We start from the raw sequence: 25293 nt of genomic DNA, 5'->3' as shown, positions 1-25293 counted from the left end.
TCCAAATTAAATTGGGGATATTTGTATTTCTTCAAAACCAACAAGAAAGCTATTGTCTGCAGGCAGAGTTAAACAGCAGCTTGTGATCTAGTAGCACTCTGCCTACATTAACAAAGGAAACACACTATTAGTCCCTGTCTTTTAATAGAAAGCAAAACTAAATTCAGATAATGGAAGTATCTGGGCTTTTAAAAGTCAATCTACATTTACAACACTAACCACAATGCAACAGAAATAAAATGGAGCCTTGCTTGTTGTGTATTAGTTAACATAAAAACTGATGTGCCAAATTTACTAGATAAATCTAGGTAACTAGATACTAGAAGGCACTTTTGCTTACAGGTGTTTTGTTGAGACATACACTTTATTTTACAAAAAGCAGCAGTTGAGAAATTAGATCTGAGTATTCTCCATTCACCCCGTGTCTAAACAAGACAGGTTTTATTATCTATACTCTGACCTACATTGTTAAATATGCAAATAGGTTTTCATGAGAGCATATTTCCAGTCAAATATGTGCATTATGATCTACTGTATTAAATTGGAGCAACACATGGAGTATTATTGTTCACTCATTTTCAGTGATGAACACCTTTGTACAAGATCATTATTTCACAATAGATAGGCACCAAACCTAGTGAAGAAATAATGGCAGAAAAAGTGCACTTTTGCCTGGCACCCACCAACCAAAAACCCATTGCAGTTTGTTGTGACAAGCTGCAACTATGCACATATATTTGTAGACAGCAGACTTTAACTTGTAGCTTAAAAAACACTTCTGCAGGATACAAGTGTGTACTTAAAATGCACTTGTCAGTGGTTGTTTGGACAAAGCTTGAGTACCTGTTTTCTGCCCTTGTTTCTTCACTTTAACAGGTCAGGCAACAGTTACTCCATCTATACATTGACTGTGCAGGACTATCCTGAGAAATATGTGAGTTGTACACCCTGTTTTTCCAGTTGCAAAATTATATTGATTTCAAAGCTGTAGGCAAGACTGCAGCTACACTAAACCCTGTTAAGATTTTTTTTAGTTTTGTTTACACAATATGTGCTTCCACTAGCCATCACTTCTCCAATTATAGTTTACTGTAGCATTGGTAATTACAATTCAATATAAAACCTTAATTCACTTAATAGAAGCAAAACCCTCCCCTCAACAGAGTCTGTGACACACTGGTCACAGTTGCTCCCCTGACATGATGTCAAATCTGTACACGAGTCTTAGATGACATGGTGATGTGTGCTATGGGGTCAAAAGGAAGGAATTTGCATGCATCTTTTATGATAGTTTGTTTTAAAAAATGAGGCAGATGTGCAACACGGTTGTGGAAAATTTATAGATAAGCTATTCAATAGCCGCTATGCAGCTTCCTGTACCAGGCAAGTTCTGTTCTGTTCTAAGAAAATACAGATATGGTAGAAAAAGTAAGAAATTTTTCACCACAAAACTAATAGATACCACCACCAGTTAAAGTTATACACAAAATATATCTCTCAATACAGTGTTTATACTTTAGTCAACAAAATCTGTGGTAGGAATTGAATCCAGGCAGACAGTTTTTTCAGAGCCTTCATTTGCCACTGATATTTCAGCATCTGGTTGGATTCCTTCTTGCGCTCCATTGGTAGAACTTCCCAGCTTCTTATGAGAATTGAGTGTGCATGACTGCAACATGTGTACAGCTAGATCAACATCTGCTTCTCTTACAGAAACCTGTTCTTTAAGGACTTCCACCTTCTCATTCAGCTCATTTCTTTCCGTTTGAAGAGCCCTGCACAGCTTTTCCAAACGATCCAGCTTTATTTGGAAGCCTTTGTATTCTTTGTCCTTAACTGTTTTCTGTAGAAAACAAACATAGAAAACAAGCAAAGAGTTTGCGTACGACATTTGTATGACATGTTTTAGATTATTCCTATTATTGTTGCCCTTGCTGTGATTTTATCTGCTCTTTTTATTTTATGATTGTATTGGTTGGTTTTACTTTATATTATTGTACCCCATTCTGGTATCTCATTACAATAAAGAGCAGGTTAGAAATATTTTAAATAAATGTTCAGAAACATTAGTATGATAATCTAGAGCCGGAATAGTCCTTATTCATCAGCAGATATTAATAAAATTGATTTTTTGTAAAACTGGCAACTGTTATTAATTAAAATTCAGAAGAGATAAAACACTTCTGAGTGTTTCTAATAGTGCAATTACTCTTGGCCTGCACAAAGAATCTCATTCCTCCTCTCCCTGTGCATCCCCTAAATCTGTTCTAGGGGTTCCCCAACCCTCCAGAGCAGCTTTGGGGAGGCACAGGAGCCACACAGGGAGAGGGTGGGAAAGTTCCATTGCACTAGTGGAAGCACTTAGCTGCATACTGCCCAATGTTTTTAGAAGGTGATTTAAGTCATCTCTTCAAATAAGTTTATTCACCAAGACAGCTAAGTTTTTGTATGGACTGTAATATCAGCAAGCTTATCCATAAAAAAAGTAAAGCCTTCCTCATCCACTTTCATACAATCTGCTTTCCAATGACTGGAATCCAAACCAGTCCAATTCTCACATTCTAAAAGCTACTTGCATAAAATACAAGGCCCTGTGAATTTTTAATAACGATACTCACTTCTTCAGCCATTTGCAAAAGAGCTTTGTTGTTGTTTTCCCATTTTGTACGCCAAACTATTATTTCTTTTTCCAGTTTTTTGATCTTCTTGGTCATCTAAAACGTTAAAAGCATTTTTTTTTAGAAGGCTGCTTTAGAATAATTTCACTACTTAGAACAGGTGTGACTAATCTATGGCCCTCCATGTTTGTTGGACACTAACTCCCATCAGTTCCGACCAGATGGTATCCAACAACATCTAAAGGCCAAAGAATAGCCACTCCTGCCTTATGACTTTGAATGTCATTCTATTCTCAAATCACTGAAACTCACTGCTTAAAATGAGATGTTAAATAGAAATATGACATTTAAAAAATTTTGTTGACAAGATTTAAACGAAAGCGCACAATCATACATCACTCAAATACTGAAAATTTAATAATTAAGACTGGCACAAGCATACTATAAACACACAGGCCATTTGCAGTGCAATTCTATACATCTTTGCTCAGCAGTGAAGTTCCATAAGTGCATTTAACATTCAGTGGTGGCTGGTGCCTGTTGGAACTGGCAAGGTAGAAGATAGGGAAGCCAACAGCAGGCACAGCCAGAGCCGATGACAGGTGGAACCAACTAATTCTAGTTTTGTCTCTATCCTCCTCCCTGCTGAGTTCCACTAGGGCAAAACTGAGACTATGGAAGAGAAAGCTGACAGGCAGTCCCAACCCTGGAATGATTGTAAGTAAGAAGACAGGCAGGTGGGGGCTGGCTGAATGTAGACTGAGGCTGGTGGGGCAGTGCCCTACTCGCCCCAATGGATCAGCCTTCACTGATAAGATTGCAGTCTTAGAGTTTCTTTTTTACATTGAACATTATCTCCCCACTGTAAATGAATGAATGAGGAGGAGAGTAATACAAAAAATACTTGTAACTAAAAGTACCTTTTCCATCTCTTGTCTGAACGTTGTGAAAAGTTCATTACTCTTTGCCATTGTTGTCTGGAATTCTTCAAATTTATCCATGTAGAGAGAAAGCTGAAGGAAACAATACTTAAGCCCTCTATACATGTGTAGTTTTTAGGGTTACATATAAAATACAGGAGATACTGGAAATGCGCTACATGGGAAACAATAAAATATATTATTTCAAAAGACTAAACTTCAGTTACATGACAAACACAATTTCCTGAGTCGTTAAGAATGAGGTGGCTTTCAAAGGATAAAGGTAAGTTAAACGAGTTTTAAAACGGAATTTGTAGTTTTCTTACTTTTGCCTGTCCTACGAACTATTACATAAGTTTTACTGACCTCAGTTTTAAACTCAACCACCGCCTATGCACATGCATTTGAAATTAATTCCCCCACTGGTATCTTAGAATTAAGGATGCAATCCTACATACTTACCTGGGAGTAAGCCCCATTGAACTCAATGGTACTTTCTTCTGAGTAGACATGCACAGGATTGCACTATAGGATACCTAAAGCTATACTACTTCTTGTTGTTACTTCAAGTCGATCACGACTTATGGAGACCCTATGAATTGGCGACCTCCAATAGCATCTGTCATGCCCACCCTGTTCAGATCTTGTAAGTAATCTATACTTAAGGAATACAAATTTGTTTGATTTGTATAGCATATAATAGTGATGCAAAACTTCAGGTTTCATATTTTAAAAGGCTATGGTGGAATGGAAAGTACTATAGGAAAAACAAGTTCATGAATAGTAGGGTTGTCAAGGATGAAAATATCCCATCAGCCCTTCACTAAGCGTGGAACTTTTAAATCCACTTCAAACTTTTCAGAAGACCATGAAGGAAATATATGTTGCTGCCAAAGCCATGCTAGAAGCCAGATTCCCAAATGAATTGCTTATTTGTGTCATTACTGACCAATGTTGCTTAATCATAGCTAACACATTCAGAAAAATCAGACTGAATGATAGTAATTTTAGGCTGCAGAATAAAGCATAGAACAAATAAGCCAAGCCAATGGTAAAAAAATGGTTTTTAATACTGTTAAGTCATTGCCAATATTATTAGTATCAAATTTGCTTCTGCATTGAGTCTCTCAGGGGAAATCTGTGCACTCTTTACTCAGATACATAAATATTAGCTTCCATCTACCATATGATAAGAGAAGCTTCTGGCAATGCTGAAATACATTGGAAACTATCCTATAATATTGAGAACTATTTTTGTGCACTCACTGGCTTGGCTTTTTTTGTTCTATTTCATTCTTAGTTGAGGCCTTCTTTTCAGCAAAATAAGGAGTTGCTTAATATACTGTTCTGTAGCAAGAATTTTTTTTTTAACAGAATACCGGATGGTATCCAATGAAGTGCTTCTGCTAACACAAGGATTTCTGCTTGCACAACCAAACTTCTCCTCCCTCTTCTCTCCCCATGTGTCTTCCCCAAATTTATTCCAGAAGATTGGGGGAACCTCTACAACAGGAGAGAAAGTTCTGTTGCACATCCAAAAGCCTTTGTGCTAGTGGAAGCACTTTACTGGATACTGTCCAGTATTCTACAGGGAAGGACCACAGCTCAGTGGTAGAGCATTTGCCTTGCATTCAGAAGGCCCCAGGTTCAATTTCTGGCATCTCCAGGTAGGACTGGGAGAGAATCCTGCCTGAAACCTTGGAGAGTCACTGCCAGTCAGTGTAGATGATATTGAGCTAATGGACTACTGGTCTGATTCAGTATAAAGCAGTTTCCTATGTTCTTATGTTCACCACTCAATACTTGGTGGTCCTTTGCCTATCAGTGAAAGGTGCCACCTAGACAGTGTTTTCACATTTGGGGGACTTCTCAGGTATGCAGCAATCTATTCATCTGAAAGTTGAAATAGAAAAAGAAACACCCAAGTAACATAATGTGGATTGAACAAACCCTCTGCCCTCCAGGAGGCATGGAAAATTGAGGAAGTCAGTGGAAAAAAGATGGGGAAATGGTGGTAGGGACTCAATCAGGCCAGTTTCCCCAACAACTTATGGTGGCAGTAGAGTCACCAAACTGGCACCTGTGAGATCAATGGCGCCCTTGAGTTCTCCTGGTATCCAAAAAGTCTGAGCACCCCACTGCCTCCTTGGTCATGAGGTGGTAAAGGTGTTTACCTTTTCTTCTTCTTTGAAAAGTACATAGACCTGAGGAATTTGGAGTGAAGGTCCTTCTCACTTCATCTTTCAGCTGTATGTGCTTTTCAAGTTTAATTCTACTGGATATGACTTTTATACAGATCCCCTGGAAATATCAATGTGTGCGCACGCATACTTGCAAACTTTCAGTCTCTCATGGGGGTGTGGGTTAATCCAGGGGAGGGGGAAAGAAAAGTGACCAGAGCGGATGATGCCCAAACTTGCTTTACTGATTTGCCAGTTTCTGAAAATGTTTTAGAAATGGTAGAAGAAATAATTTACTCAATCAAGTCAGTAACTATAGCAAATATGTATAGACAGACTTTAAATTAGTTTACCTGCTGTTTTAACTGAGCTTCTTGCTGTTTCATCTGTTCACATTTGTGTCTGGACTCAGTAGCCTCTTTTAGTAGCTGAAGAGGAAGAAAAAGTGGATTCTTTTTTGCAATACCTTTATACCAGTGAAAAGGTGTATCACCTACATCTTGCTCACCTTTTATTCCTCCTATTTTATGAAAAACTTTTTTCAACTGAGTTATTTACTGGCAGAAGAAAAAACTTACCTGTCTCCATTCAAATTTATAGCCAGTTTTTAAAGCTAATTAGAACAAATGTATTGGTTTATATTGTTCCAGCATTCTTAAAGTCAACTTTACAGGTGATATGTGTAAACTAGAACAAGTCAAATATACAAATAAATTCCCAAATATGAATACATTTAGCTAATCTAATTTTATTATGTTTAGCAGGTCCTATTAACACTACTGCAGATTTTGCTCCTACAATGATACTGCAGATCCTACAATTTTCACTCTGCAGAAAAAAAAGTTTGGTTTTGAACTAAAATCAGTAGAAAGATGTTTGGACTTTAAATACACCGAAGAAGTTAGTATACTGTAAATTATACGATGTGATGCTCTGATGTTCTACAAGATACCTTATTTTTTCACAAAAAATACGCAAAACTTTGAGTAACTACAAAATATTTTTAAATAGTTCAGATTCATGGAATTACATGTTCTTTAGTCAAAAGATTTGCTAGTAGCAGCAGTTGTTTTTTTAACATCCTCAGGAAACTGCTTGGCATTCCAGCCTTCAAGATTCCACAAACCTGTATTTATTTCCAGTAGAACAAAGAATACATACCTTATGGAGGTGCCTTTTTTATAGTGATCATCATTACTACGTGTGCATCTACAGCTGCTAAGAGGCATGGGACAAGCAAGACACAGATGCCTATATATGTTATACTGTATATTCTATTATTACAAATTTACTCTGAGCCAGTGTGCTGTGCAGAAGGCGACAAACTGCCCCTTCTAGAAGGCTTATGATCTACAAAGATTTCTGATAGGTTTGCAAATGTGCACGAAGCACTATCCAGAAACATTCAAACAGAATAATTTACAATTTGTTCAACAATAGTTTCGGACCTAGAACATTATATTGTGCTGAATTACGACCAAAGGAAAATTTAGTCATATTCAAATGCTCTTCTTGTGACCAGAAACACTTACAAACTCCCTCTCTCTCTGATGCTTTTCTTCGGCTTCTTTTATAAGCTGAGTTGTCTGCTGAAGCTTGGCATCCACCAGCTGCTGTTGCAGTTCTTTATGCTTGAAGACTTTGTCCATATGCTACAGAAAAGCATTACTATTAGTAAAAAGAATACCTAGCAAAGCTTTTAAACTTGATATCTGTCTCAGACTGGTTTTAAACTTTGGACTGTTATCCTCACTCTCATTTTCATAATGGCTTCTACCTGGCTTAACTAACTGGCCACCATCACATACTAAGAGCCACACTTAACTTGGAAAACATGTCCTAGAAGCCTCAACCTCACCAAAACCCTTTGAAATGAAGACCACCAATGACTAACAGAACACTTTAATTGAAATCCTAAACAAACCTACTAAGGAGGGTGGGGTTGGTTAACCCCACTTAACAATATAATTACTTCTGAACAAACAGCCCTCCCTCCAGATGTTGATGAACTATCATTCCCATCAGAACCAGCAAGCATGGACAATGGTCAGGGATCACTGGAGTTGTAGTCCAACATCTGAGAACCAAAGATTCCTCACACCCCTAGTAGAGGCTTTAAGGTTTTATTCAGTGTAGGATAAAAGAATGAAAAGCCACTGAGAAGGCAGCAATAGTCCAGATGAAACACAGATAACCAGAAGTACATGTTAACAGTATTTTTAGCAGTATTAGCTTTATAAGGGACCATGTACAGTGAAGGATGCACTAATAATGATAAATAGCAGAAGCAGTAGATACAGCATGGAAGATAATAAAGAGCTATCAAGAAATTATAGTTTTTATTCAATAAGCTGTTTCATATCTGATCAATTAACTGGTGCAATTTAAATAAGTTTAGACATTGCAAAACTTCAATAAGGGAGCTTCAGGAATCCTGGAGGAAAACAGCAGGGTTTTTGAAAGTGTAAAATGGAGTCATCTGTATCGTGCAGTTTTAGGTAAACCTCAGAGTGCCCAACTTATAGGTTGTTGTTGTTATGTTATTAACCTTTAAATCCCTATACGGTCTCGGCCCAGTTTATCTGATGGAGCACCTCCAGCGCCACCAACCATGCCGCCCAACAAGATCAGCCACACAGGACCTTCTCTCAATCCCGCCAACTAAAACAGCTAGGTTGGCGGGGACAAGAGAGAGGGCATTTTCAGTGGCGGCCCCCACTCTCTGGAACTCCCTCCCGTATGACCTTCGACATGCCCCTTCCCTGAATGTATTCCGCCAAGCTTTGAAGACCTGGCTCTTCAGACAGGCCTTTGGGACTTACGGGGAGGGTTAAATTTTTACGACCAATAGCCTACTACTCTGTACTGGAACTGTTTTATTGTTTTATTGTTATATTGTATTTTATGATGTATTTTATTATGATGTAATGTATTGTTGTTAAATTGTACGTCGCCTAGAGTGGCCATTGGCCAGATAGGCGACCCACAAATTAAATTATTATTATTATTATTATTATTATGTACCTTCAAGTCAACTACGACTTATGGTGACCCTATGAATCAGCGACCTCCAATAGCATCTGTCATGAACAAAGGGGCTCCATGTACCACCCTGAGCTTCCAGGAGGAAGGACAGGATAACAGAGGGTTAGTTCTAAGAGTTCCACTGACAGAACCCCATTCATGGGATAATCCTACAGGAGGAAACAACTTTTGCCAATTCTTCCTTCATCCCACACTTGCTGAAAATCTGATCTGGTAGGTCAGAGGACCCTCCATAACAATGCAAGAGGTGGCATGAAGTGCTGCAGGGGGACTTGGTGCAAATCACCTCCCCTACCCTGTTTCTTCAGCAGAGTCTCCACTGGAGCTCTGTCCTCTGTCAAAATTGAAGGAGTCCTTCCATTTGCTGAAGGGCAACTCTGGATCCAACCCAGAGTGTGTGAAAGAGGCAGACCTGGGAATGGGGAACCTGTGGTCTTCCAAATGTGGTTGGACTCCAACTCCCATCAGCCCCAGCCAGCATGTCCAATGGAAACTGCCAAGGGTCTTGGCAGACCACAATTATTTTCTGCCTTTGCAGCAACTGTGCTAGAAGCTCTACAATACTTAACTGGATTTTATTGCTTCTATTTATAATTTATTGTATTAAATTTGAATTCTATGGAATTCAAATTATAATACAATATATAAGAAATAAAAAAGCAATAAAAATACAGTTAAAATCATTATGAATATTTAATGCAATGGATGCATACAGAACAGAAATGGGAGGAATGTACTGGGGCATATGTGTGTAGATGGGATTGGTTGCAAAAGGGAAGTAATCTGTGTAAGAGGTGGGAAAGAGCTGAAAAGGCTTGCACTCAAAGCACTGAGATGTGATCTCAGTTATCTGTAAAAAAAAAAACCCGTCAAAGCTGTCAGTATTTTCCCTTCTCCTCCTTCGTCCTTTCCCTCCCAAAATAATCTCAGTTTTGCCTCTTCCTCCCTCCCAATCTCATCACACAGCCAGTCCCATGCATATTTACTTGGAAGTAAGCACCAGAGATCAATAATGCATAGACTATCATAGATTTGCCAATAACTGCAGCCTTAAAAGCTTGATCCCATGCCCACTGACAAGGAAGGCTGTGCTCTATGGTACTTACTTGCAAACAAGCATCATGGTTTGCAGCCCTGAAGTTTCTTGGTTTTACACTTCCTTACCTTGTGTCTCTCAATGCAGCCAATACCACTCATACCGAGAATGTCCAGGCTGTTGAGGAGGAGCACTTCTGCTTTGAAGGTATGGGGGGGGTTTGGTACATTCAAGGGGGCTAGAAACAAGGGGCGGAGGAGCTAGGGAGGGTGTAAGAGGGGAGCTGCAAGAAATGAAGAGTGCTGTTTGTCAAGCCCTCACTTGTTTGACTTGACTCCCTGACTGCCAGACCCTCAGCATAGATGCACAAATACCAGAAAAGAGAAAGGGCAGGAAGGGCCACCAGAACAGACATCAATAATGAGGAGGCAGAGAGACTACCTGCCTTTTGTGACAACTGCAACTAGGGTTGGAGGGGTGGGTAAAAGGCATTGCTACCACTCTCTTCCTGGGGTGGTGGTGTGACTTTTCACATCCAATAATCTTCCCCATGTCCAAACAGATTTAGAACCGAGAGTGAGACAAGGGGAAATGTAGATTACTAGCTCCGAAGAAGAGGCACAGACTGGCTGGAAAGCATAGTGCAAAGAATGATAGAGCTGCCACTGCTCCAGTCCTTCAGACACACTGCAGATCACCAGCATGAAGCATGGACCAGTTTGGGAACCCCTGATCTATACATTGCTTCTGCAGCAAACATTTGCTCCTACGTTTATGTAGAATTTTTATTTCTTTCTGTGGGACTGTGGGCACTATATCCTATGAAGTCAAGCTTTAAACGGCTTCTACTTGGATTTTGATTAATTACTTTTGCAAATTTATTTCCTTCAATCAGAATCTACTGCATTACATTCAAAACCTAAGTGTAAATATGTTCAATGAGATAATAATGAACTATAAGCTATACTATTTCAAAATGAAATGCTATTGGATATGGATGACAGAACAATGTCTAAAGATGAGAGCTTTGTAGGAAACAAAATTTTAATGGGAGTTTTTTTTAAAAGGTAAGAATAGATAAAAATAGTTAACTTACTTCTTCTCGCAGTGTATATTGTTCTATGAGTTTCTTCAGCTTTTCTCCCAATTCAATATTTTCCTGGCAAAGCTTTGCATTGTGTATGCCATGCTGTTCCAACTGAGCCTGAATCTCATTCAATGTGATCTGAAAGTGTGCAGTTGCTTCTTTACGTCTCTCCTCCTCTTCACGGGCTTGTTGCATGTTTTCTTCCTTTTACCCAATGAGATTAAAACAACATGTTTTCATTAAGACTTTTGGCCATAAAAAAAGAAAAAAATACAGGCCATTGTTATTTTAATGGTTCAGTGTCTTGGAACCAGGCTGGCTCTCACTTCCATGCCACAATTAACCTGCCAGATCCATGCACTTACACTGATTTCTTCTCTAAACCATTATACTGAAGCTTGTTAGTAACTTTGTTGCTGAGGCATGATTACCAGGTTGTACCTCTTTAACTGCAGAAGTGGTGGCTATGAGCTTGAACTGGACAAAGAAAGCTGCTTATAAATAAGTTCCTTTACATGTAGCAACAACTACTAGTGCCAGACCAACTTGCCACCACCATTTTATTTACACAGTAGGCTGGTTCCTAATGAAGCAAGCAAGTCTATCTTTGAGGAATTCACATCTTTGACAAGAGTGCCTTCGCTGTTGTACCCCTGCCCCCGCTGCATGAGAATCTGCAGTCACCACAAGGTCTATGCAACTACCAACATGAGGTCCAACAAGCTGTTCTTGTTCCTGTCTCAATTAAGCGGACAGGCTTCTACCTACAATGAAGTCCAAGCCCAAGGTATAAAAAAGAAACATATTTTTCTAGAACCAAGCTTATCGAAACCTAGTGAATGACAGGTCTAAAAGTAGAATTTTAACTTCTCCTTAACTATGAATACATCTAGGACAAGCAACAGAAAATCAAACGACCATATTTGTGCATCCTTAAAGTATTACCTTGGTTATTTTGTCCCTTTTCCTATAAGCAACAGAAGTGAGGAATAGCACATTTCCATGAATTCAAGCTGATCAAACCACACCAACAGTTTTTCTAGATCAACTGCACATTACTTCAACTGCTCCAAAAATTATACCATTTACCTCAAGATGTAATAGGGGAGGATACAGGCTGCAGTTAGAGTGACAGAGCTGCTAACTGCAAAGCAACTAGGAGTAGAACAATGTGGTTAGCCCCTCCCAACTTGATCAGAGCATAGGAACATAGGAAGCTGCCTTATACCAAGTCACACCATTGGTCATCTAACCCACTATTACCAACACTGACTGGCAGCAGGTCTCCAGGTGCTCAGAAAGGTGACATTCCCAGACCTACCTGGAGATGAGGATGATTGAAATTGGGACCTTTTGCTTGCAAAGCATCTGCTTTACCACTAGCCCAGACCCTTCCCCAATGCGTAATCTGCTAGGATACAATGGGATACTGCATCACATAGACTAGACTTGTAATGCAGCAGCAGACAGGTCACCTTAATGGAAGGCTTAGACTTCTTTGTCACCTACACAACTAATCCCCCCAAAAGAATGCTGGAGAGTGTCATGGTGAAATCACTGTGACCTTACCACCCATCTTATTCATGAAATGATTCTAGAGTGGGGGTGGGTGAGGGATAAAACAACTCTAAAAGGAAAAAAAACAGCAGGGGATCAATTTGTGGTAAGTCCTCTATTTCCTCTGTAGGCATTGAATGCAAAATACAGATTCACGGATATATATAGGTAGATTGTTTCAAACAAGTATCAAGCAATACATTCACAACCATCACAGATGCACTGTTTTTCTTCTCCCCTACAAATTCTATATATTGCTTTGTGGTCTCAAGTGCTCATATTAATGGATCCTTATGACACTGCACTTGCAAGAACTTATTGACACCAACATGGGTTTATAGTTGGTCACCAAAAATTCTATTAATATGCTGGAAAACAGGTGTCGTCCTCTTATCTCCTCTTACTATATTTCCTAATGCAAAACATATTGGACAGTATCCAATTAGCTTGTTCCGTTAGTGCAAGGATATATGCTTGAACAACAGAATATTCTCCCTTCTCCCCGCTGCATGAGCCCCATAGCTTCCCCAGAACTGCTCCATAGGATTGGGGAAGCCCCTTGAACAGATTTAGGGGCATTCAGGGGAAACGGGGTGAATGTTCTTTTGTTGAACAAGCAGAAGTCCTTGCACTAACAAAATATTAATGTAGAGCTACTTTGGCTACAACATTAATACACTGGTTCAGAGAAACTTCCCAGAGAATGTGTAAACCAATGGTCAATTCCTAGAGGATCAAGGAATAAACTAAAACTGGTGTTCAAAAGCCTGTGTTTCCAAATACTCACAATTGTTTTCAATTTTGCTATGCTCCCAAGTTTGAAATATTTCAGACAACCAGTTTTAGAAAAGCATATTGCTGCCAAAATCTGCCTCATGCACCATCTTCTCAAACTGACCTTTAAAGTCTTATTATGGCGTTGAAGCTCACGACAGAGAGATTCCAGTTTGCTGCGTGCTAGAATAGCCTTGCTATGCTCACTCTGCAGGTGGACCTTCTCTTTTACAACCTGTGCCTGTTTCTTCTGCAGCATCTTCATTTGCTTTTGAACATTCCGGCTCTCCTCTAACTAAATGAGAAAAATAAGAAAGGGGAGAAAAAGATGTTCTTTGCCAACAATTTAAAACTGAAGTGTTTTTCTGTAGCTACAGCCACCAACATTAATTGTATTCATTTTAAATCAGACTGATAATTATAAGAAACAGAGGCTATATGCCAACCATGCTAGAACCTCACAACCATAACATGTTATCCATGTTTCATTTTTTATACCTCAGCAAATCCAAGCAAGACTAAGGAGGACTGCTTATTATCCAGATCAGGGAGAGCCATTTTAAAGAAGATGGTTAACATCTCCTAGTTATTTTAGTATAGTCTCTGGCTACCCTGTGCTATAAATGGAAGCTTGGGCTGCGATGATGGTCAAGTGTCCTTATCCCACCAACTAAGCCATTACAATGCATACCCCTATAATCACAATGCTTGATACTTTACTACTACAAATGGGATTGCCTTGAAGTGGAAGCCACATCTAATGCAGGATGAGGCAGAACATAATTGTGTGGTTGAGTCACCAAGAGTATGTTAACTCAATTCTTGAAGGTCTGAATTAGCTTCAGAACAAAATTCAAAGTGCTAGGTTCTCTTATCAGAATCTTGTGACTTAAGACTCCTATTGTCCCACTATGAATTAAGGGAAGTTTTAAACTAAGCTAAGACTAGATTATGATAACATAACATAATTAAGAAATCTTTTAGCACCTTTCTGCTGTGGCTAGACAATTAAGCGCACAGAGAGACATCCTCTCTAGTTGCCTTCCAGCTACAGAACTCCCTACTCAGATATGCTGTACTCTAAACATTTTCTAAATATACTATAGCGGGCAGAATCCAACGTTGCATGAGAGGGTTCACACAATGGGACTTCACCTTCCTCTCCCTCCCTCAAAAAATCCCGTCCCCCCTCCAATCTATTCTACAACAGATGTGGGGTGTGTTCAGGAGATGCAGGGTGGAGGAAGAGAAGGTGAAGTTCCACTGCATGAGCAGAAGTCTATTCTGCTTTCACATGGGCAGCACTGGATACAACTATGGACGTGATCACAGACACAAAGAAAATGCCTGTTCTCTTCTATATGAAGTTGTGTGCATGGAGATTTTCCATCATGCATGAAATGCATTCCTGTAACGCAAGGGAATAGGCAATCTTGCAGTCATCAATACATCTGGATTACAGCTGGTGTCTTGACTAAGACATCTTAGCCAAAACACATGTAAATACAATTTCTCTGTATTTATACATATTCCAATTACAGTAAGGATTTTGAACTGTGCAACTCCAGATGCTGTTGGACTATATCATCCCTGACCATTGGCTGTGTTGGCTGGGGCTGATGAGAGTTGGAGCCACAGGTTCCCCGCTCCTGAATTAAGAGTCCTTGAATAAAACAGGAATAGGAGGAATACTTCCTACTTCCCCGTCTTTATCAGAACCAAATTAATTTTTAAAAATGCAACCAACTTTAATTTAATTAAAAAAATGTTACCTCACTTTTAAGGGAATGACAGCGCCAAAAACATATGCGCACAAAAGCATTTTTATTATCTTTTTATGATAAGCATTTACCAAGGTAATAATAAGCCATTTATTAACTTAACTGATCTTCAGAGTTTTATTTTGTTTCAGAACAATGCTACTCCTGTGCTAAGATACTTATGCACACTCTTAGTTAATTTGCAACTATGCAGAATGCATATGACTAATTGTGGTGCATAATTACCAGATCAGCATATTTCTTGCAGAGTGCTGCCAACTTTTCTTCTGGTGTAGCTAGAGTATTTAAAGCTTGCATCAATAAGAGTACTTCTTTTCCTATAGACCAAGAAGAAAACTATTTTAAAACTATTACCAGAACATTTTGTGCTCTGAAGAGCATCGTTTTATAGTAAAAAACCTGTACATTTACAACTTTGCTTAGAAAATGCAAAACAAGGCAAACTGCAGCAAAAAAACAAACAAAAAGAACTTTGATACAACACAAGGTCAGGTAAATCAATGCAGCTACAGAAAAGAAAAACCCTAAGAAGTTTGATACAGTAGGGATAGTGGATGTTTATTTACAAAGTAAAGATCTTTATAAAGTAATGAAACAGAAAAAGGCATTCATCAAGTACATAAGAGCCCTCCTGTATCAGGTGAAAGACACATCTAGTCCACCACCTTGTTCTCACCGTGGCCAAGCAGATGCTTATGGGAAACTCACAAGCAGGACATGACTGCAACAGCACCCTCTCTGCTTGTGAATGCCAGCAACTGGTAGTCAGAGACATACTGCCTCTGACACTGGGGATAGAATATAGCCTCGTCCTCCAGTTATCAGAATGTCATGTCACATCCCTTTCTAAAATTAGAACTGACAGTTTCTTTAATAATAAAGGCAAAGAAAGCAAGAAAGCAGAAGAGCCTTACAGTGGAATCCTAATTCCTTGATCAGCAATGTTTGAGGTGGTTAGACTTGAGTGTAAGTGTCCCTCTGCCAGGCTCTGCTCATAAGAGAACATACTCCACTGGCAGAGGCTCCAACTGTGGCTACCAAAAGCACAGATGGTTGGGAAGCTATTGCTGAGACTAACCAGTGTAGGGTTCCAAGACAAGGGGTGGAGCAAGGCCAGGAACTGAGCCACTTGATCCTAAGCCAGTCAGTTTTCCAGCCCAAAACTGGCACAATAAAGAACAAACAACCCCCCAACTGTCTACCCCGAGTGACAGGGCCACAGTAGAGGATCCTCTGCTCCACACCTCCTTGGCCACTCTTACGATTGCTAAGTAGGTTATCAAGAAATGTGCACAAATGATCTATTTTTCAATGCTGGACGACTAACTCTCAAAAGTCAAGAAACAACTATTTATCTTGGTTCAGTACTGTCATATACCTAAGGTTTTCTCTTTGCTTTTCTCACTTTCTGGGTCTTGCTGGCCATCAGGAGGCTCAGTACGAGTTTCTTCTCTTCCTGGTGTCTCCTCTCGCAGTTCTTGAGCACAGTATGCAGTTCCCAACAAATTTCTGTTTCTGACAATGTAATCCTCCACCTCGTCCAATGAACCTGCATTTTCTGTGCCATCAAAATTTGCTTCTGAATGTTGCAGCATTGTGTTTAGCGCAATGTTTCTCAGCTGTTCCGGGCTGCTACTTCCAAATTCACAGTTTTGTGATTCTTCCATAGTAAGCAGCATACACTTGGAGAGACAGAAAACTCAAGTTACTCAGGAAAAAAGGTCCCTTTGTATGATGATCAAAGATTATTTAATGTATGACATTGACAAACCCCATACACACACGTGCATATTTTACAAATGACATAGCATGTTAGGGATGCAAAAGAGCAAACCCTTCTGGACAGCCATGCCTCCTATGTGGTTTCTCAGCACAATGATTTATTTGGTTATAAGCCCCGCTTGGTTTTATTTTGTAAATGTTTAGGATTATGTGGGGCGGAAACAGCACAGCGCAAGATGCTACCTACTCAGTTAGCCACCGTTGCCGCGACCAATCACCCGCAGACCTAAACAGGTCCTCAACAAGCGACGACCAAACACGAAATGCGCCAAGAAAAGAGGGCTTTCCGGCGCCTTTTGCCTAAATACCCGGCTGCTATTCAGCTTATAACATGTGGGAAAATGCTGCGAGAGCGGTTATCAGGTCCATCACCCGCCTCCTCCTTCCACCAAAGACCCGACAATCTGCGAAGCCGGAAGCTCCCTAGCGGAATGGCTAGAAGGACGCCGAAGGAAAGAGGCGGGACTTCCGCTCCCTCCTTCTCAAATACCCGGCCATCGCCGAGTGTTTGTCACGTGCGCCACAGTCAGCGATGTTGGGATGAGGGAAAGAGGACTTTAAAGTTACATTTGCCGAGCGAGACAGACGGACGAGCTTTCTAATATGTCCTTAGGTTCAGAACACAGACTAGTATGGTCGAGACGACTGCTTTGGGCAATAGCATTTTATTCTTGTAATAAGAATCTACTGCAAACCAAGGATATGTATCGGAATTTTTGAAATGCATTAAAAAGTACAGCCTCTTGTAGGGAAATCTTAGTGACAATTTAATTGAAAGTCTGGGAGAGATATTAAAATCGTTTGAGCCCGTTATGGCCACTACTTAAATAATTGTGGGCAAGTTTTAGAAAGACTGTGGCTGCAATCCAATAAATATGTGCTCAGAAGTAAGCTTCATTGGGTTAAATGGGCTTACTCCCAGTGTATTGAATTGCAGCCTGTGTTAACAAAAATTCCTAACAATGTCCCACAGAGGTTAGAAATAAATGTAACTCCTCAAACCCACAGTTCAAATAGTCTAACTAAATCATATAACAAATCATTGATAAGTAAAAAAGCATTTGAAATATTCCCGCCTTTCCTGCCCTACAAACTGCTTCTCGTATAGGAGATAAATTGTTAACTAGGCTCAGGCTATAGGAAGCAAGATACTAATAAACCTAGGAAAGCTTATGGAATACTGACCGCAATTATTGTTTAAATAGGGACATAATGGGAAATGAAAGTAATTAGAAGGTATCATTTATTTATTTAATTTGTACCCTGACCTTCTTCCCAGCAGGAGCCCAGGGCAGCAAACAAAGCACTAAAACACTTTAAAACATCATAAAAAAGGTATGATATTCTCATTATTAAAAAGCTTTTAGTTTGTCCTATTTTAATTTTTTTAAATGGTAGAAATATCTATTGGAAAAAATGGTATATGTTAAATGGTATCACATAACATACACCTTTTTGCTGACAAACTATTACTATACCAAAAAAGAGATTGAATTAAGATCAGGTGACAGCAGCAAAATTTCTATATGCAAAATGTTGGAGATTTCCTACCATACTATCTTCACAGAAAAGTTAGATCATGTGGGACTTGACATCTGTAGCTGTATTAATGAATTATGTAAGTGGTCAAGGAGACAAGTGGAATATGTTTGTTAAAATGTGGTCATCCTTCATTAACCTTTATACAGTAAGATCAATTGATAGCAAATGCAGAATTATTTTCAATGTTGAGTTTTTATTTTATTCAGCAAGATAGATGTTGGATATAGGTTCTAAGAATGTTTATTTTTTATTATTTGTATAGTTGATATAATGAAAGTATTAAAAAAACTTTAATGAGTAAACCCAGACTGTCATGGCTTAACTCCCATTGATTACAGTGAATCTACTAGAATCTGGGTCCAACAAATGTTTGTTTGGGCTGCTTACCCCCTATAAGTGGGTGATGAAAACTGGGTGATATGCCCCATCAAGTGCTTATGTACACTTTACTAGACAGATCTGTAAGCTACGTAAGATAAGCATGTTACGTATTAGAGACGTATTGTGCACTCCTTATTTAGTTTCTCAAAAATACTGTTTTTAGAATGCATGAGTAGAATTGGATGACTTAAAGAACTTTAATGATCATACCACATACACTTACTTTGAACATATAATCTAATAACTAGCTTGATTGGAAGCAAGATCACTTGTGTTTTAAGTCCCACAACAACCAAATTCATGTATCAAGAATGGCCAAACCTTTGAAGATGTATAGTTGCATCCAACACTGCTGTTTGGCTCTTCTCTGCAGTCTCCTGTGCAGAGGGACACCCTCTGGAGTAGATTTTGAGGTGTGCAAGGAGAGGAAGGGGAAGTCCCATTCTGTGAGTGAAACATCACTTGTGCAAGTGAAATACCGCTTGTGCAGCATTGAATACAGCCCATAAGATTTCAGAACTGATAGCTAACAAAATTGCATTTAGCATCTATTACCCATCCCCTTTCAGCAACAGCATATTTACTGTAACTTGCTCAACAGAGTGAACTACAGGTGTACTACAATTCAGCCTCTGTATTCATCCCATGTTCTCTCCAGTGATGTGAGTTTTCTGAAAAATTTTGAATTGGGATTTGCATTAAAAAGTTCAGTTTGTACTGGAAAAAATTCTGATGCCCTACAGAGTGATCTAACTTAGACTTTCTTTCACTTGTATTTAGTAAACAAAGTTAAAAAAAAAGAAACTTGTCTAATACTGTATTTGTAATTGAGAATTCCAAGTTCGTTGGTAGTTATTCCCATTATACTTTTTGGGCAAAGATCACCAGGAGTTCATTGCTGGACTAAGATACAAATGATTATTGTTTATGCTCAATTATACTGGCTCTTCAGGACTTCACATAGGCAAGATGGCTGCCTATATGCTCTGCTTCTGAATCCCTTTCCTGTGTATGGATGGCTTCATGTAGATTTTTTAAACATTTTTTATGATTTTTAAGTGTTTTTACTGCTTTTGTTTGCTGCCCTGTGCTCCTGCTGGGAGGACAGGTGGGATATAAATTAAATAATAAATAAAATAAATAAATAAACATGAAGCCATCTATACACAAAGGGATTCCGTGGAGAATATAAGCAGCTCTCTTGTCTATGTGAAGTGGTCTTTGGTTGCACTTTGGCAGAGTTTTACCATACTATCTTGGTCCATGGGAGGGATTGAATGGAGACAACTCAGGATGTGCTTCCATATGTTAGTATACTTAAAGTCGACTAGAGTTTTTTGGTGTAGAAGAAGCTAGGCCACTTTATCTGAAACACAGGTCATATAATTGGAACAAAGGGTTTCATAGGAATTAATAGCTAAAAAGATGTAGGGTTGTATTTAAGTTCTACTCAGAATAGACCCAGTGAAATTAATGAACCTAAGTCATGTCTAAAACTCTCAGCAGGACTAGTGCTGAATACCACCCTTAGTAACTAAAAGGGTAGAGAGGATATCTGACTAGAGCTTCCCTCTGGTATTGCCAGTCCTGGCATTCTGTTATAAAGTAGCATATTAATGTATGGATTAAGAAATATCTAAGACTCAAGATCCACAGCATTAATTCTCGTTTTTCAAAATTATAAGCCACATCAGGCACACTCAGAAGTTAAAAACTAACTTTTATTACTACATTACAACTTCGTTCTAAACAGCTAAGAAATGTACAAAAGTTATAACAAATGTTACATGCAGTAATCTAATATAAAGAAAAATAAAGCAAAACCTGAAAAATCTGACCATTAATTTCTGTTAATGGTAACCTTTACACTTGTCCCCCTTCATCCTCGCTGTCTCTCAAACCTTTATGGTCTGTTGTAGATAGGGTGAAAAATTACTTGCTGTCCAGTTTTCATTTTCTAGTTTATTACAATTGATTTTCAGGATGAAAAATATGCACTTACTGAGAAACCTGGCAACTGCTTACAAGTTTGTTCTAGAAGAATTATGTACTATTTTAGCCAAATTATGAACTATGATGATAACAGACTATAAGGGTCACTACAAGTCACTACACTATTGCTTGTATTGAGCCATTGGACACAGGAAAAATGCACTGAACCTCATCATAGCAGCCAAAAACTAGGTACAGGCTAGGGGACTATAGAAACATATTCTAGCTTACTGAATGATTTTAAGCATGTGATTTAATTGTAAGACTGAAGCAGAAGCAAGACTTGTTTTGAAATTGGACATGATTATTTATATGAACCTAAGTTACAGATCACAACACATTTTCTTGCCATGAAAACTATATTAATTCTGCAGTGACAAGGGCCTAGTCTGCTGCAAACAGTTGGCTTTCACACTATGTTTTAAAAAGCACCACCCTCAAACTGAGCAGATAGTGCACTTTGAAGTGGCATAGTGGTATTTACATACATTTTAAAAGCAATAATTTTAAACTGCAGCTCTTTCGGGGGGGGGATCTGGCCAGTTATTTATGCTTTGCAGTAATCTATGTTAGATATTATCCTTCACTACAGAGGGTTTCTTATGAGGATGTTTTATGACAGAAGAACTAGTCCAGAATATTTCTGTAAATCTGTTGTTGACTGGTATGGACAGGAGGATAATCTTGCTGGTTCCTAAAATTCTTGCTGGTTCTTAAACTTATTTGGACTCTTGTTTGCTTAAGGGCACAAATCACATTTGCTGGTTTTGACCTTTTAAAGCAGGAGTGAGGAACCTTTGGCCTGCCAGATGTTGCTGACCTACAGCTTCCATCATCCCTGGCCACTGGCCATGATTGCAGAGTCTGCCGAGAGTTATAGTTCAGCAACATCTGAATTGCCAGAGGTTTCCCACTCCTGCTTTTAAAGCCCTAAAAAATGTTAAAGCCTGCTGCCACAGGAATCTGCCTACTTTTTGAGACCTTGGAAGTCTTGCTCTGTGTGCCCTCTTTCTGAAGTGAGGTAGATGGCTTCCAGAGACTTCCTTTCTTTTGAACTCTTCTCACCTTTCCTGATCTTTAGGCACCGATTAAAGTTTCACTTTGAATCATTTGGTAGTGTTTGAAATAGCTATTATTATTTCAGTTCACTGCTGAGTCTGATTTGGTATTCGTCAATTATTCTTTCACCATGCAATCCTAACCATGTCTATTCAGCACAATTCAATGTGGTTTACTCCTGGTAAATAAGGTTAGTATTGCAGCCTTACTTTATTATTTAAGTGTTGTTTTTATTGTAAGTTGGCCTGAACCATTGTTCTGTACTGACCTACTTAAGCTACATTTATTACTGACAACAGAGAAATATAACAATGTACTCAAGACTTCTTTTATTCACCATAGCAAGTGTCCTGCTGTCTTGGACAAACTTGTTGAGCAACCAGTCTTCCAACTCTGAAGCTGGAAAGGTGGGTGGAGATCATCACAGCAGCTGCATGAGCAAACTGCTCATAGCTCCTTCAGCATGCAGGGTCAAACCAGCAAGCCCACTTCTACTCTTTCAGCCTCTGGAACAAGAAAGGCTGGAGGGAGGGCTTCCTTGGCTGCTGTGCAGAGGAATCTTGAGTGGCTGCACTCAGCAGTGCCCAAGACAGCATGCTCCCACTTGCTTTTCATGAAGGACAGGCTGGGTGGGTGGCTTCCTTGGCCACTGCTAGATGAGGTGCCCAGACCAAAAAACACTCCACCTGTCTTTCCCACATGGGAAAAAATGGGGTGTATGGCTCTTGGTGCTGCTTCTGAACAAAGGTAATCTGAATGTCTGCGCTCAACAGTGTACAAGCCTATAGGAGAAACTAACAGGGCTGCCCTAGCTTCTGTTGAGCAGTCTGCCCAAGTACTATGAAAGCCAGCATGCTCCTTTTCTGATTGGTGGGGATCCTCTTGCGGGTGCTGGGCAAAGGAGATTCAATCCTTATGCCTATCAAAGTCCCCCACTGCCTTTCCTGTAGGAAAGACTGACAAGGAGCTTTCCTAGTTGCTGCTGGGCAGAGGTATCCTGAATACCAGCAAGAGAGGGAGAGGCAGAAACATGGCCATCCTTATTTTTGGCTTGACTCAGACCGCCTGCCTGCCCGTCCATCCTCCCTCACATAACCTCAAAAGCCTTCCTCTGAACCGTGCTTGTTAGTTCTTGGAGATTAGTGTAACCAAAAGCAACTACAGAATAGTTTTATTGTATCTGGTTCTGGGTTGTTCGCCAAGGAAGGGTGGGCTACAAATATGCATTAATAAATACCATCCTACTCACATAGTCATAGTAAGAATCCTAAGCATTAAGAGGTATCTCACTGCTGCTGCCGTTTAAGCTACGCGCCTCTACGAGAGTGACCTGGTTGCCCTTTGGCGAGGAAGCAACAGCACCCTGGGATTTTGTGGGGGAAAGAGAAATGCACGCACGAGCCGATAAGACAGAATCTGGGCTACCACCTACAAAGCAGTAGAGTCACAGCTTGGATTACTGCGCCCTACAATATACTTTGAATCCACACCTGTCCAGGTGCCTCTGTCCCCAATCTCCTTGCGCCAAATAAGAGCAGACGGGAGTGGCGCTCCTGCGCAACTTGCTCCAATCGTATATTTCTCGAAATATATCGCTGCTTCCCACCCAGCCAAACTGAAGCTGCGCTTCCACTGCAGAGGCCGCGTAGAATACAGGGATCCCCCGTAGGATAAAGGAGAACGAAAACGGCGGGCTTTTACCTCAGAGTCAACTCTTGCCACTCGCGGTGCGACTGCCACCACCGTCTTCTCTCCCTCACGTTGGTCCTGCGGCTGTTCAAAACTCGGTTCGGACCCCACAGCACGGCTGCCTTCGACACACGCTAATTCAGCTCTGCGCGCCGCCATAGCGTGACGGCAGTACCCAAACAAGCCGGCCCACACCGGAAGACTGTCGCCTCAGCCAATACCGACCACCTTGCCGATGTCACGTGATATAGAAGGCGCACCCGCCGCTTAGGCTGACGAAGAGCCTAGTGAACAACCCAAGGACTGCCCTTGAGGCGGCCATTATGTTAGCTGCAGACTACAACGCCCAGCATACAGCGCGATGGCTCACGAACATCCTTTCGCTTTTCATTCGTTAGAAAATCATATCAGAGGAACGGTATAGGCAAATTTCCATCCACTGCGTCGCGGGAAATGTAGTCTTTAGAGTGTACTTCCTTCCGTTGAACGTGGGGGCTGCATGCGAATGTTTCCTACAGGATACCTTCTGTGCCTAAAGCGCTGTTTCAGGAAAGCGCACCACTCCAGGCTGGGGTGAGTCTACTTTAGTTTCAGGAGTTGTTTTGTAATCATGGAGAGTCATTCTACCGTTTCCTGAAGCTCCTTAATATAAAATGGTGGTGGGTAAAACCACTGGTCTGTCAAACCCGGGGGGCTGGGGGTTAAACTCGATTTTCAACTCAGTGCCACACAGGTTACATCTACCCCATACATTTAAAATACATGTATTCTCTGCAGAGAATCCTGCAAAGTGAAGTTTGCTAAGGGGGTTGGGAACTGTAACTCTGTGAGATGCAGACTACAATTCCCGATTCTTTTGAGGGAAGCCATGACTCCTAAAGTGGTATGAATATGCTTTAATGTATGGTGTGGATGCGAGTACGAACAGCTTAATTATCCCTGCTTATTCCGTTATCCAGTCCCTCACATATTAAAGGAGTAGCATAGACAGAGGGGAGACTTGGACACTTATTTTCAAGACCTGGTCCAACTTACATACCAGACCCCTCATATGCACTTCAACTAATACTCAGAATAGACCCATTGAAATGAATGGACCTAAATTAGTCGGTCCCATTATTTTTAGTGGGTCTCTACAATAAGTAGGACTAATATTGAATACAGTCCTTATTACCCAGCTTCATTCAGAACAGTGTACTAAGTGTAGACTAACTTCAACCATTTGCAAATTAAACCAGAACTGTCACTAGAAGCTAAAATGATGAAACTGAGGTTATACTTTGGACACATCACGAGAAGACGTGATTCACTAGAAAAGACAATAATGCTGGGGAAAACAGAAGGGAGTAGAAAAAGAGGAAGGCCAAACAAGAGATGGATTGATTCCATAAAGGAAGCCACAGACCTGAACTTATAAAATATGAACAGGGTGGTTCACAACAGATGCTCTTGGAGGTCACCGATTCATAGGGTTGCCATAAATCGTAATCGACTTGAAGGCACATAACAGCAACAATCACTAGAAGCTAAAATGATGAAACTCAGGTTATCATACTTTGGACACATCATGAGAAGACATGATTCACTAGAAAATACAATAATGCTGGGAAAAACAGAAGGAAGTAGAAAAAGAGGAAGACCAAACAAGAGATGGATTGATTCCAAGAAAGCCACAGACCTGAACTTACAAGTTCTAAACCGGGTAGTTCGTGACAGATGCTATTGGAGGTTGCTGATTGATAGGGTCGCCATAAGTCATAATCGACTTGAAGGCACATAACAAAATTTGTTTTAGATGTACAAAGCAGAAGTACATGCTCAAGATTTTTTAAAAGTTAATTCTTAACGTA

The 25293-nt window shown here is 40.0% G+C and overlaps 2 protein-coding genes across 14 annotated transcripts in view; one reads left to right on the top strand and one right to left on the bottom strand.

The window, feature by feature from the left end:
- Positions 1 to 345: 345 nt before the first annotated feature.
- On the bottom strand, positions 346 to 23673 carry TXLNG (taxilin gamma). Of its 4 annotated transcripts, none has more exons than XM_061627214.1 (11): positions 23456 to 23673; positions 19025 to 19147; positions 16404 to 16680; positions 15224 to 15315; positions 13342 to 13512; positions 10896 to 11090; positions 7251 to 7370; positions 6072 to 6146; positions 3539 to 3631; positions 2619 to 2714; positions 346 to 1843 (listed from the first exon to the last, which is right to left on the bottom strand). In XM_061627214.1, the coding sequence occupies exons 1-11, from the start codon at positions 23600 to 23602 to the stop codon at positions 1517 to 1519; spliced, it is 1716 nt and encodes a 571-aa protein (XP_061483198.1). In that variant the 5' UTR covers positions 23603 to 23673; the 3' UTR covers positions 346 to 1516. The 4 variants fall into 4 exon arrangements, with proteins under 4 accessions (XP_061483198.1, XP_061483197.1, XP_061483200.1 ...); XM_061627213.1 differs by having other exon boundaries at positions 16377 to 16680; positions 23456 to 23672; XM_061627216.1 differs by lacking the exon at positions 19025 to 19147 and having other exon boundaries at positions 16377 to 16680; positions 23456 to 23671.
- Positions 23674 to 23771: 98 nt separating this feature from the next.
- The window catches only part of CTPS2 (CTP synthase 2), a 444584-nt gene continuing 443062 nt past the window's right edge, over positions 23772 to 25293 (top strand). For 4 of the 10 annotated variants that reach the window (XM_061627203.1, XM_061627201.1, XM_061627200.1 and 1 more), the window contains exon 1: positions 23777 to 24016. In XM_061627203.1, coding sequence (XP_061483187.1) covers positions 23943 to 24016 — 74 coding nt within the window. In that variant the 5' untranslated portion in view covers positions 23777 to 23942. Of the gene's footprint in view, positions 24017 to 25293 lie in introns of all 10 variants that reach the window. The other 6 variants (XM_061627210.1, XM_061627209.1, XM_061627212.1 and 3 more) reach the window with 5 other exon arrangements.

Source organism: Rhineura floridana, chromosome 5, assembly GCF_030035675.1.
Source record: "Rhineura floridana isolate rRhiFlo1 chromosome 5, rRhiFlo1.hap2, whole genome shotgun sequence".
Taxonomy (NCBI): Eukaryota; Metazoa; Chordata; class Lepidosauria; order Squamata; family Rhineuridae; genus Rhineura; species Rhineura floridana.
Note: the sequence above shows the minus strand (reverse complement) of the source record. Positions and strands in the feature narration are given on the sequence as shown.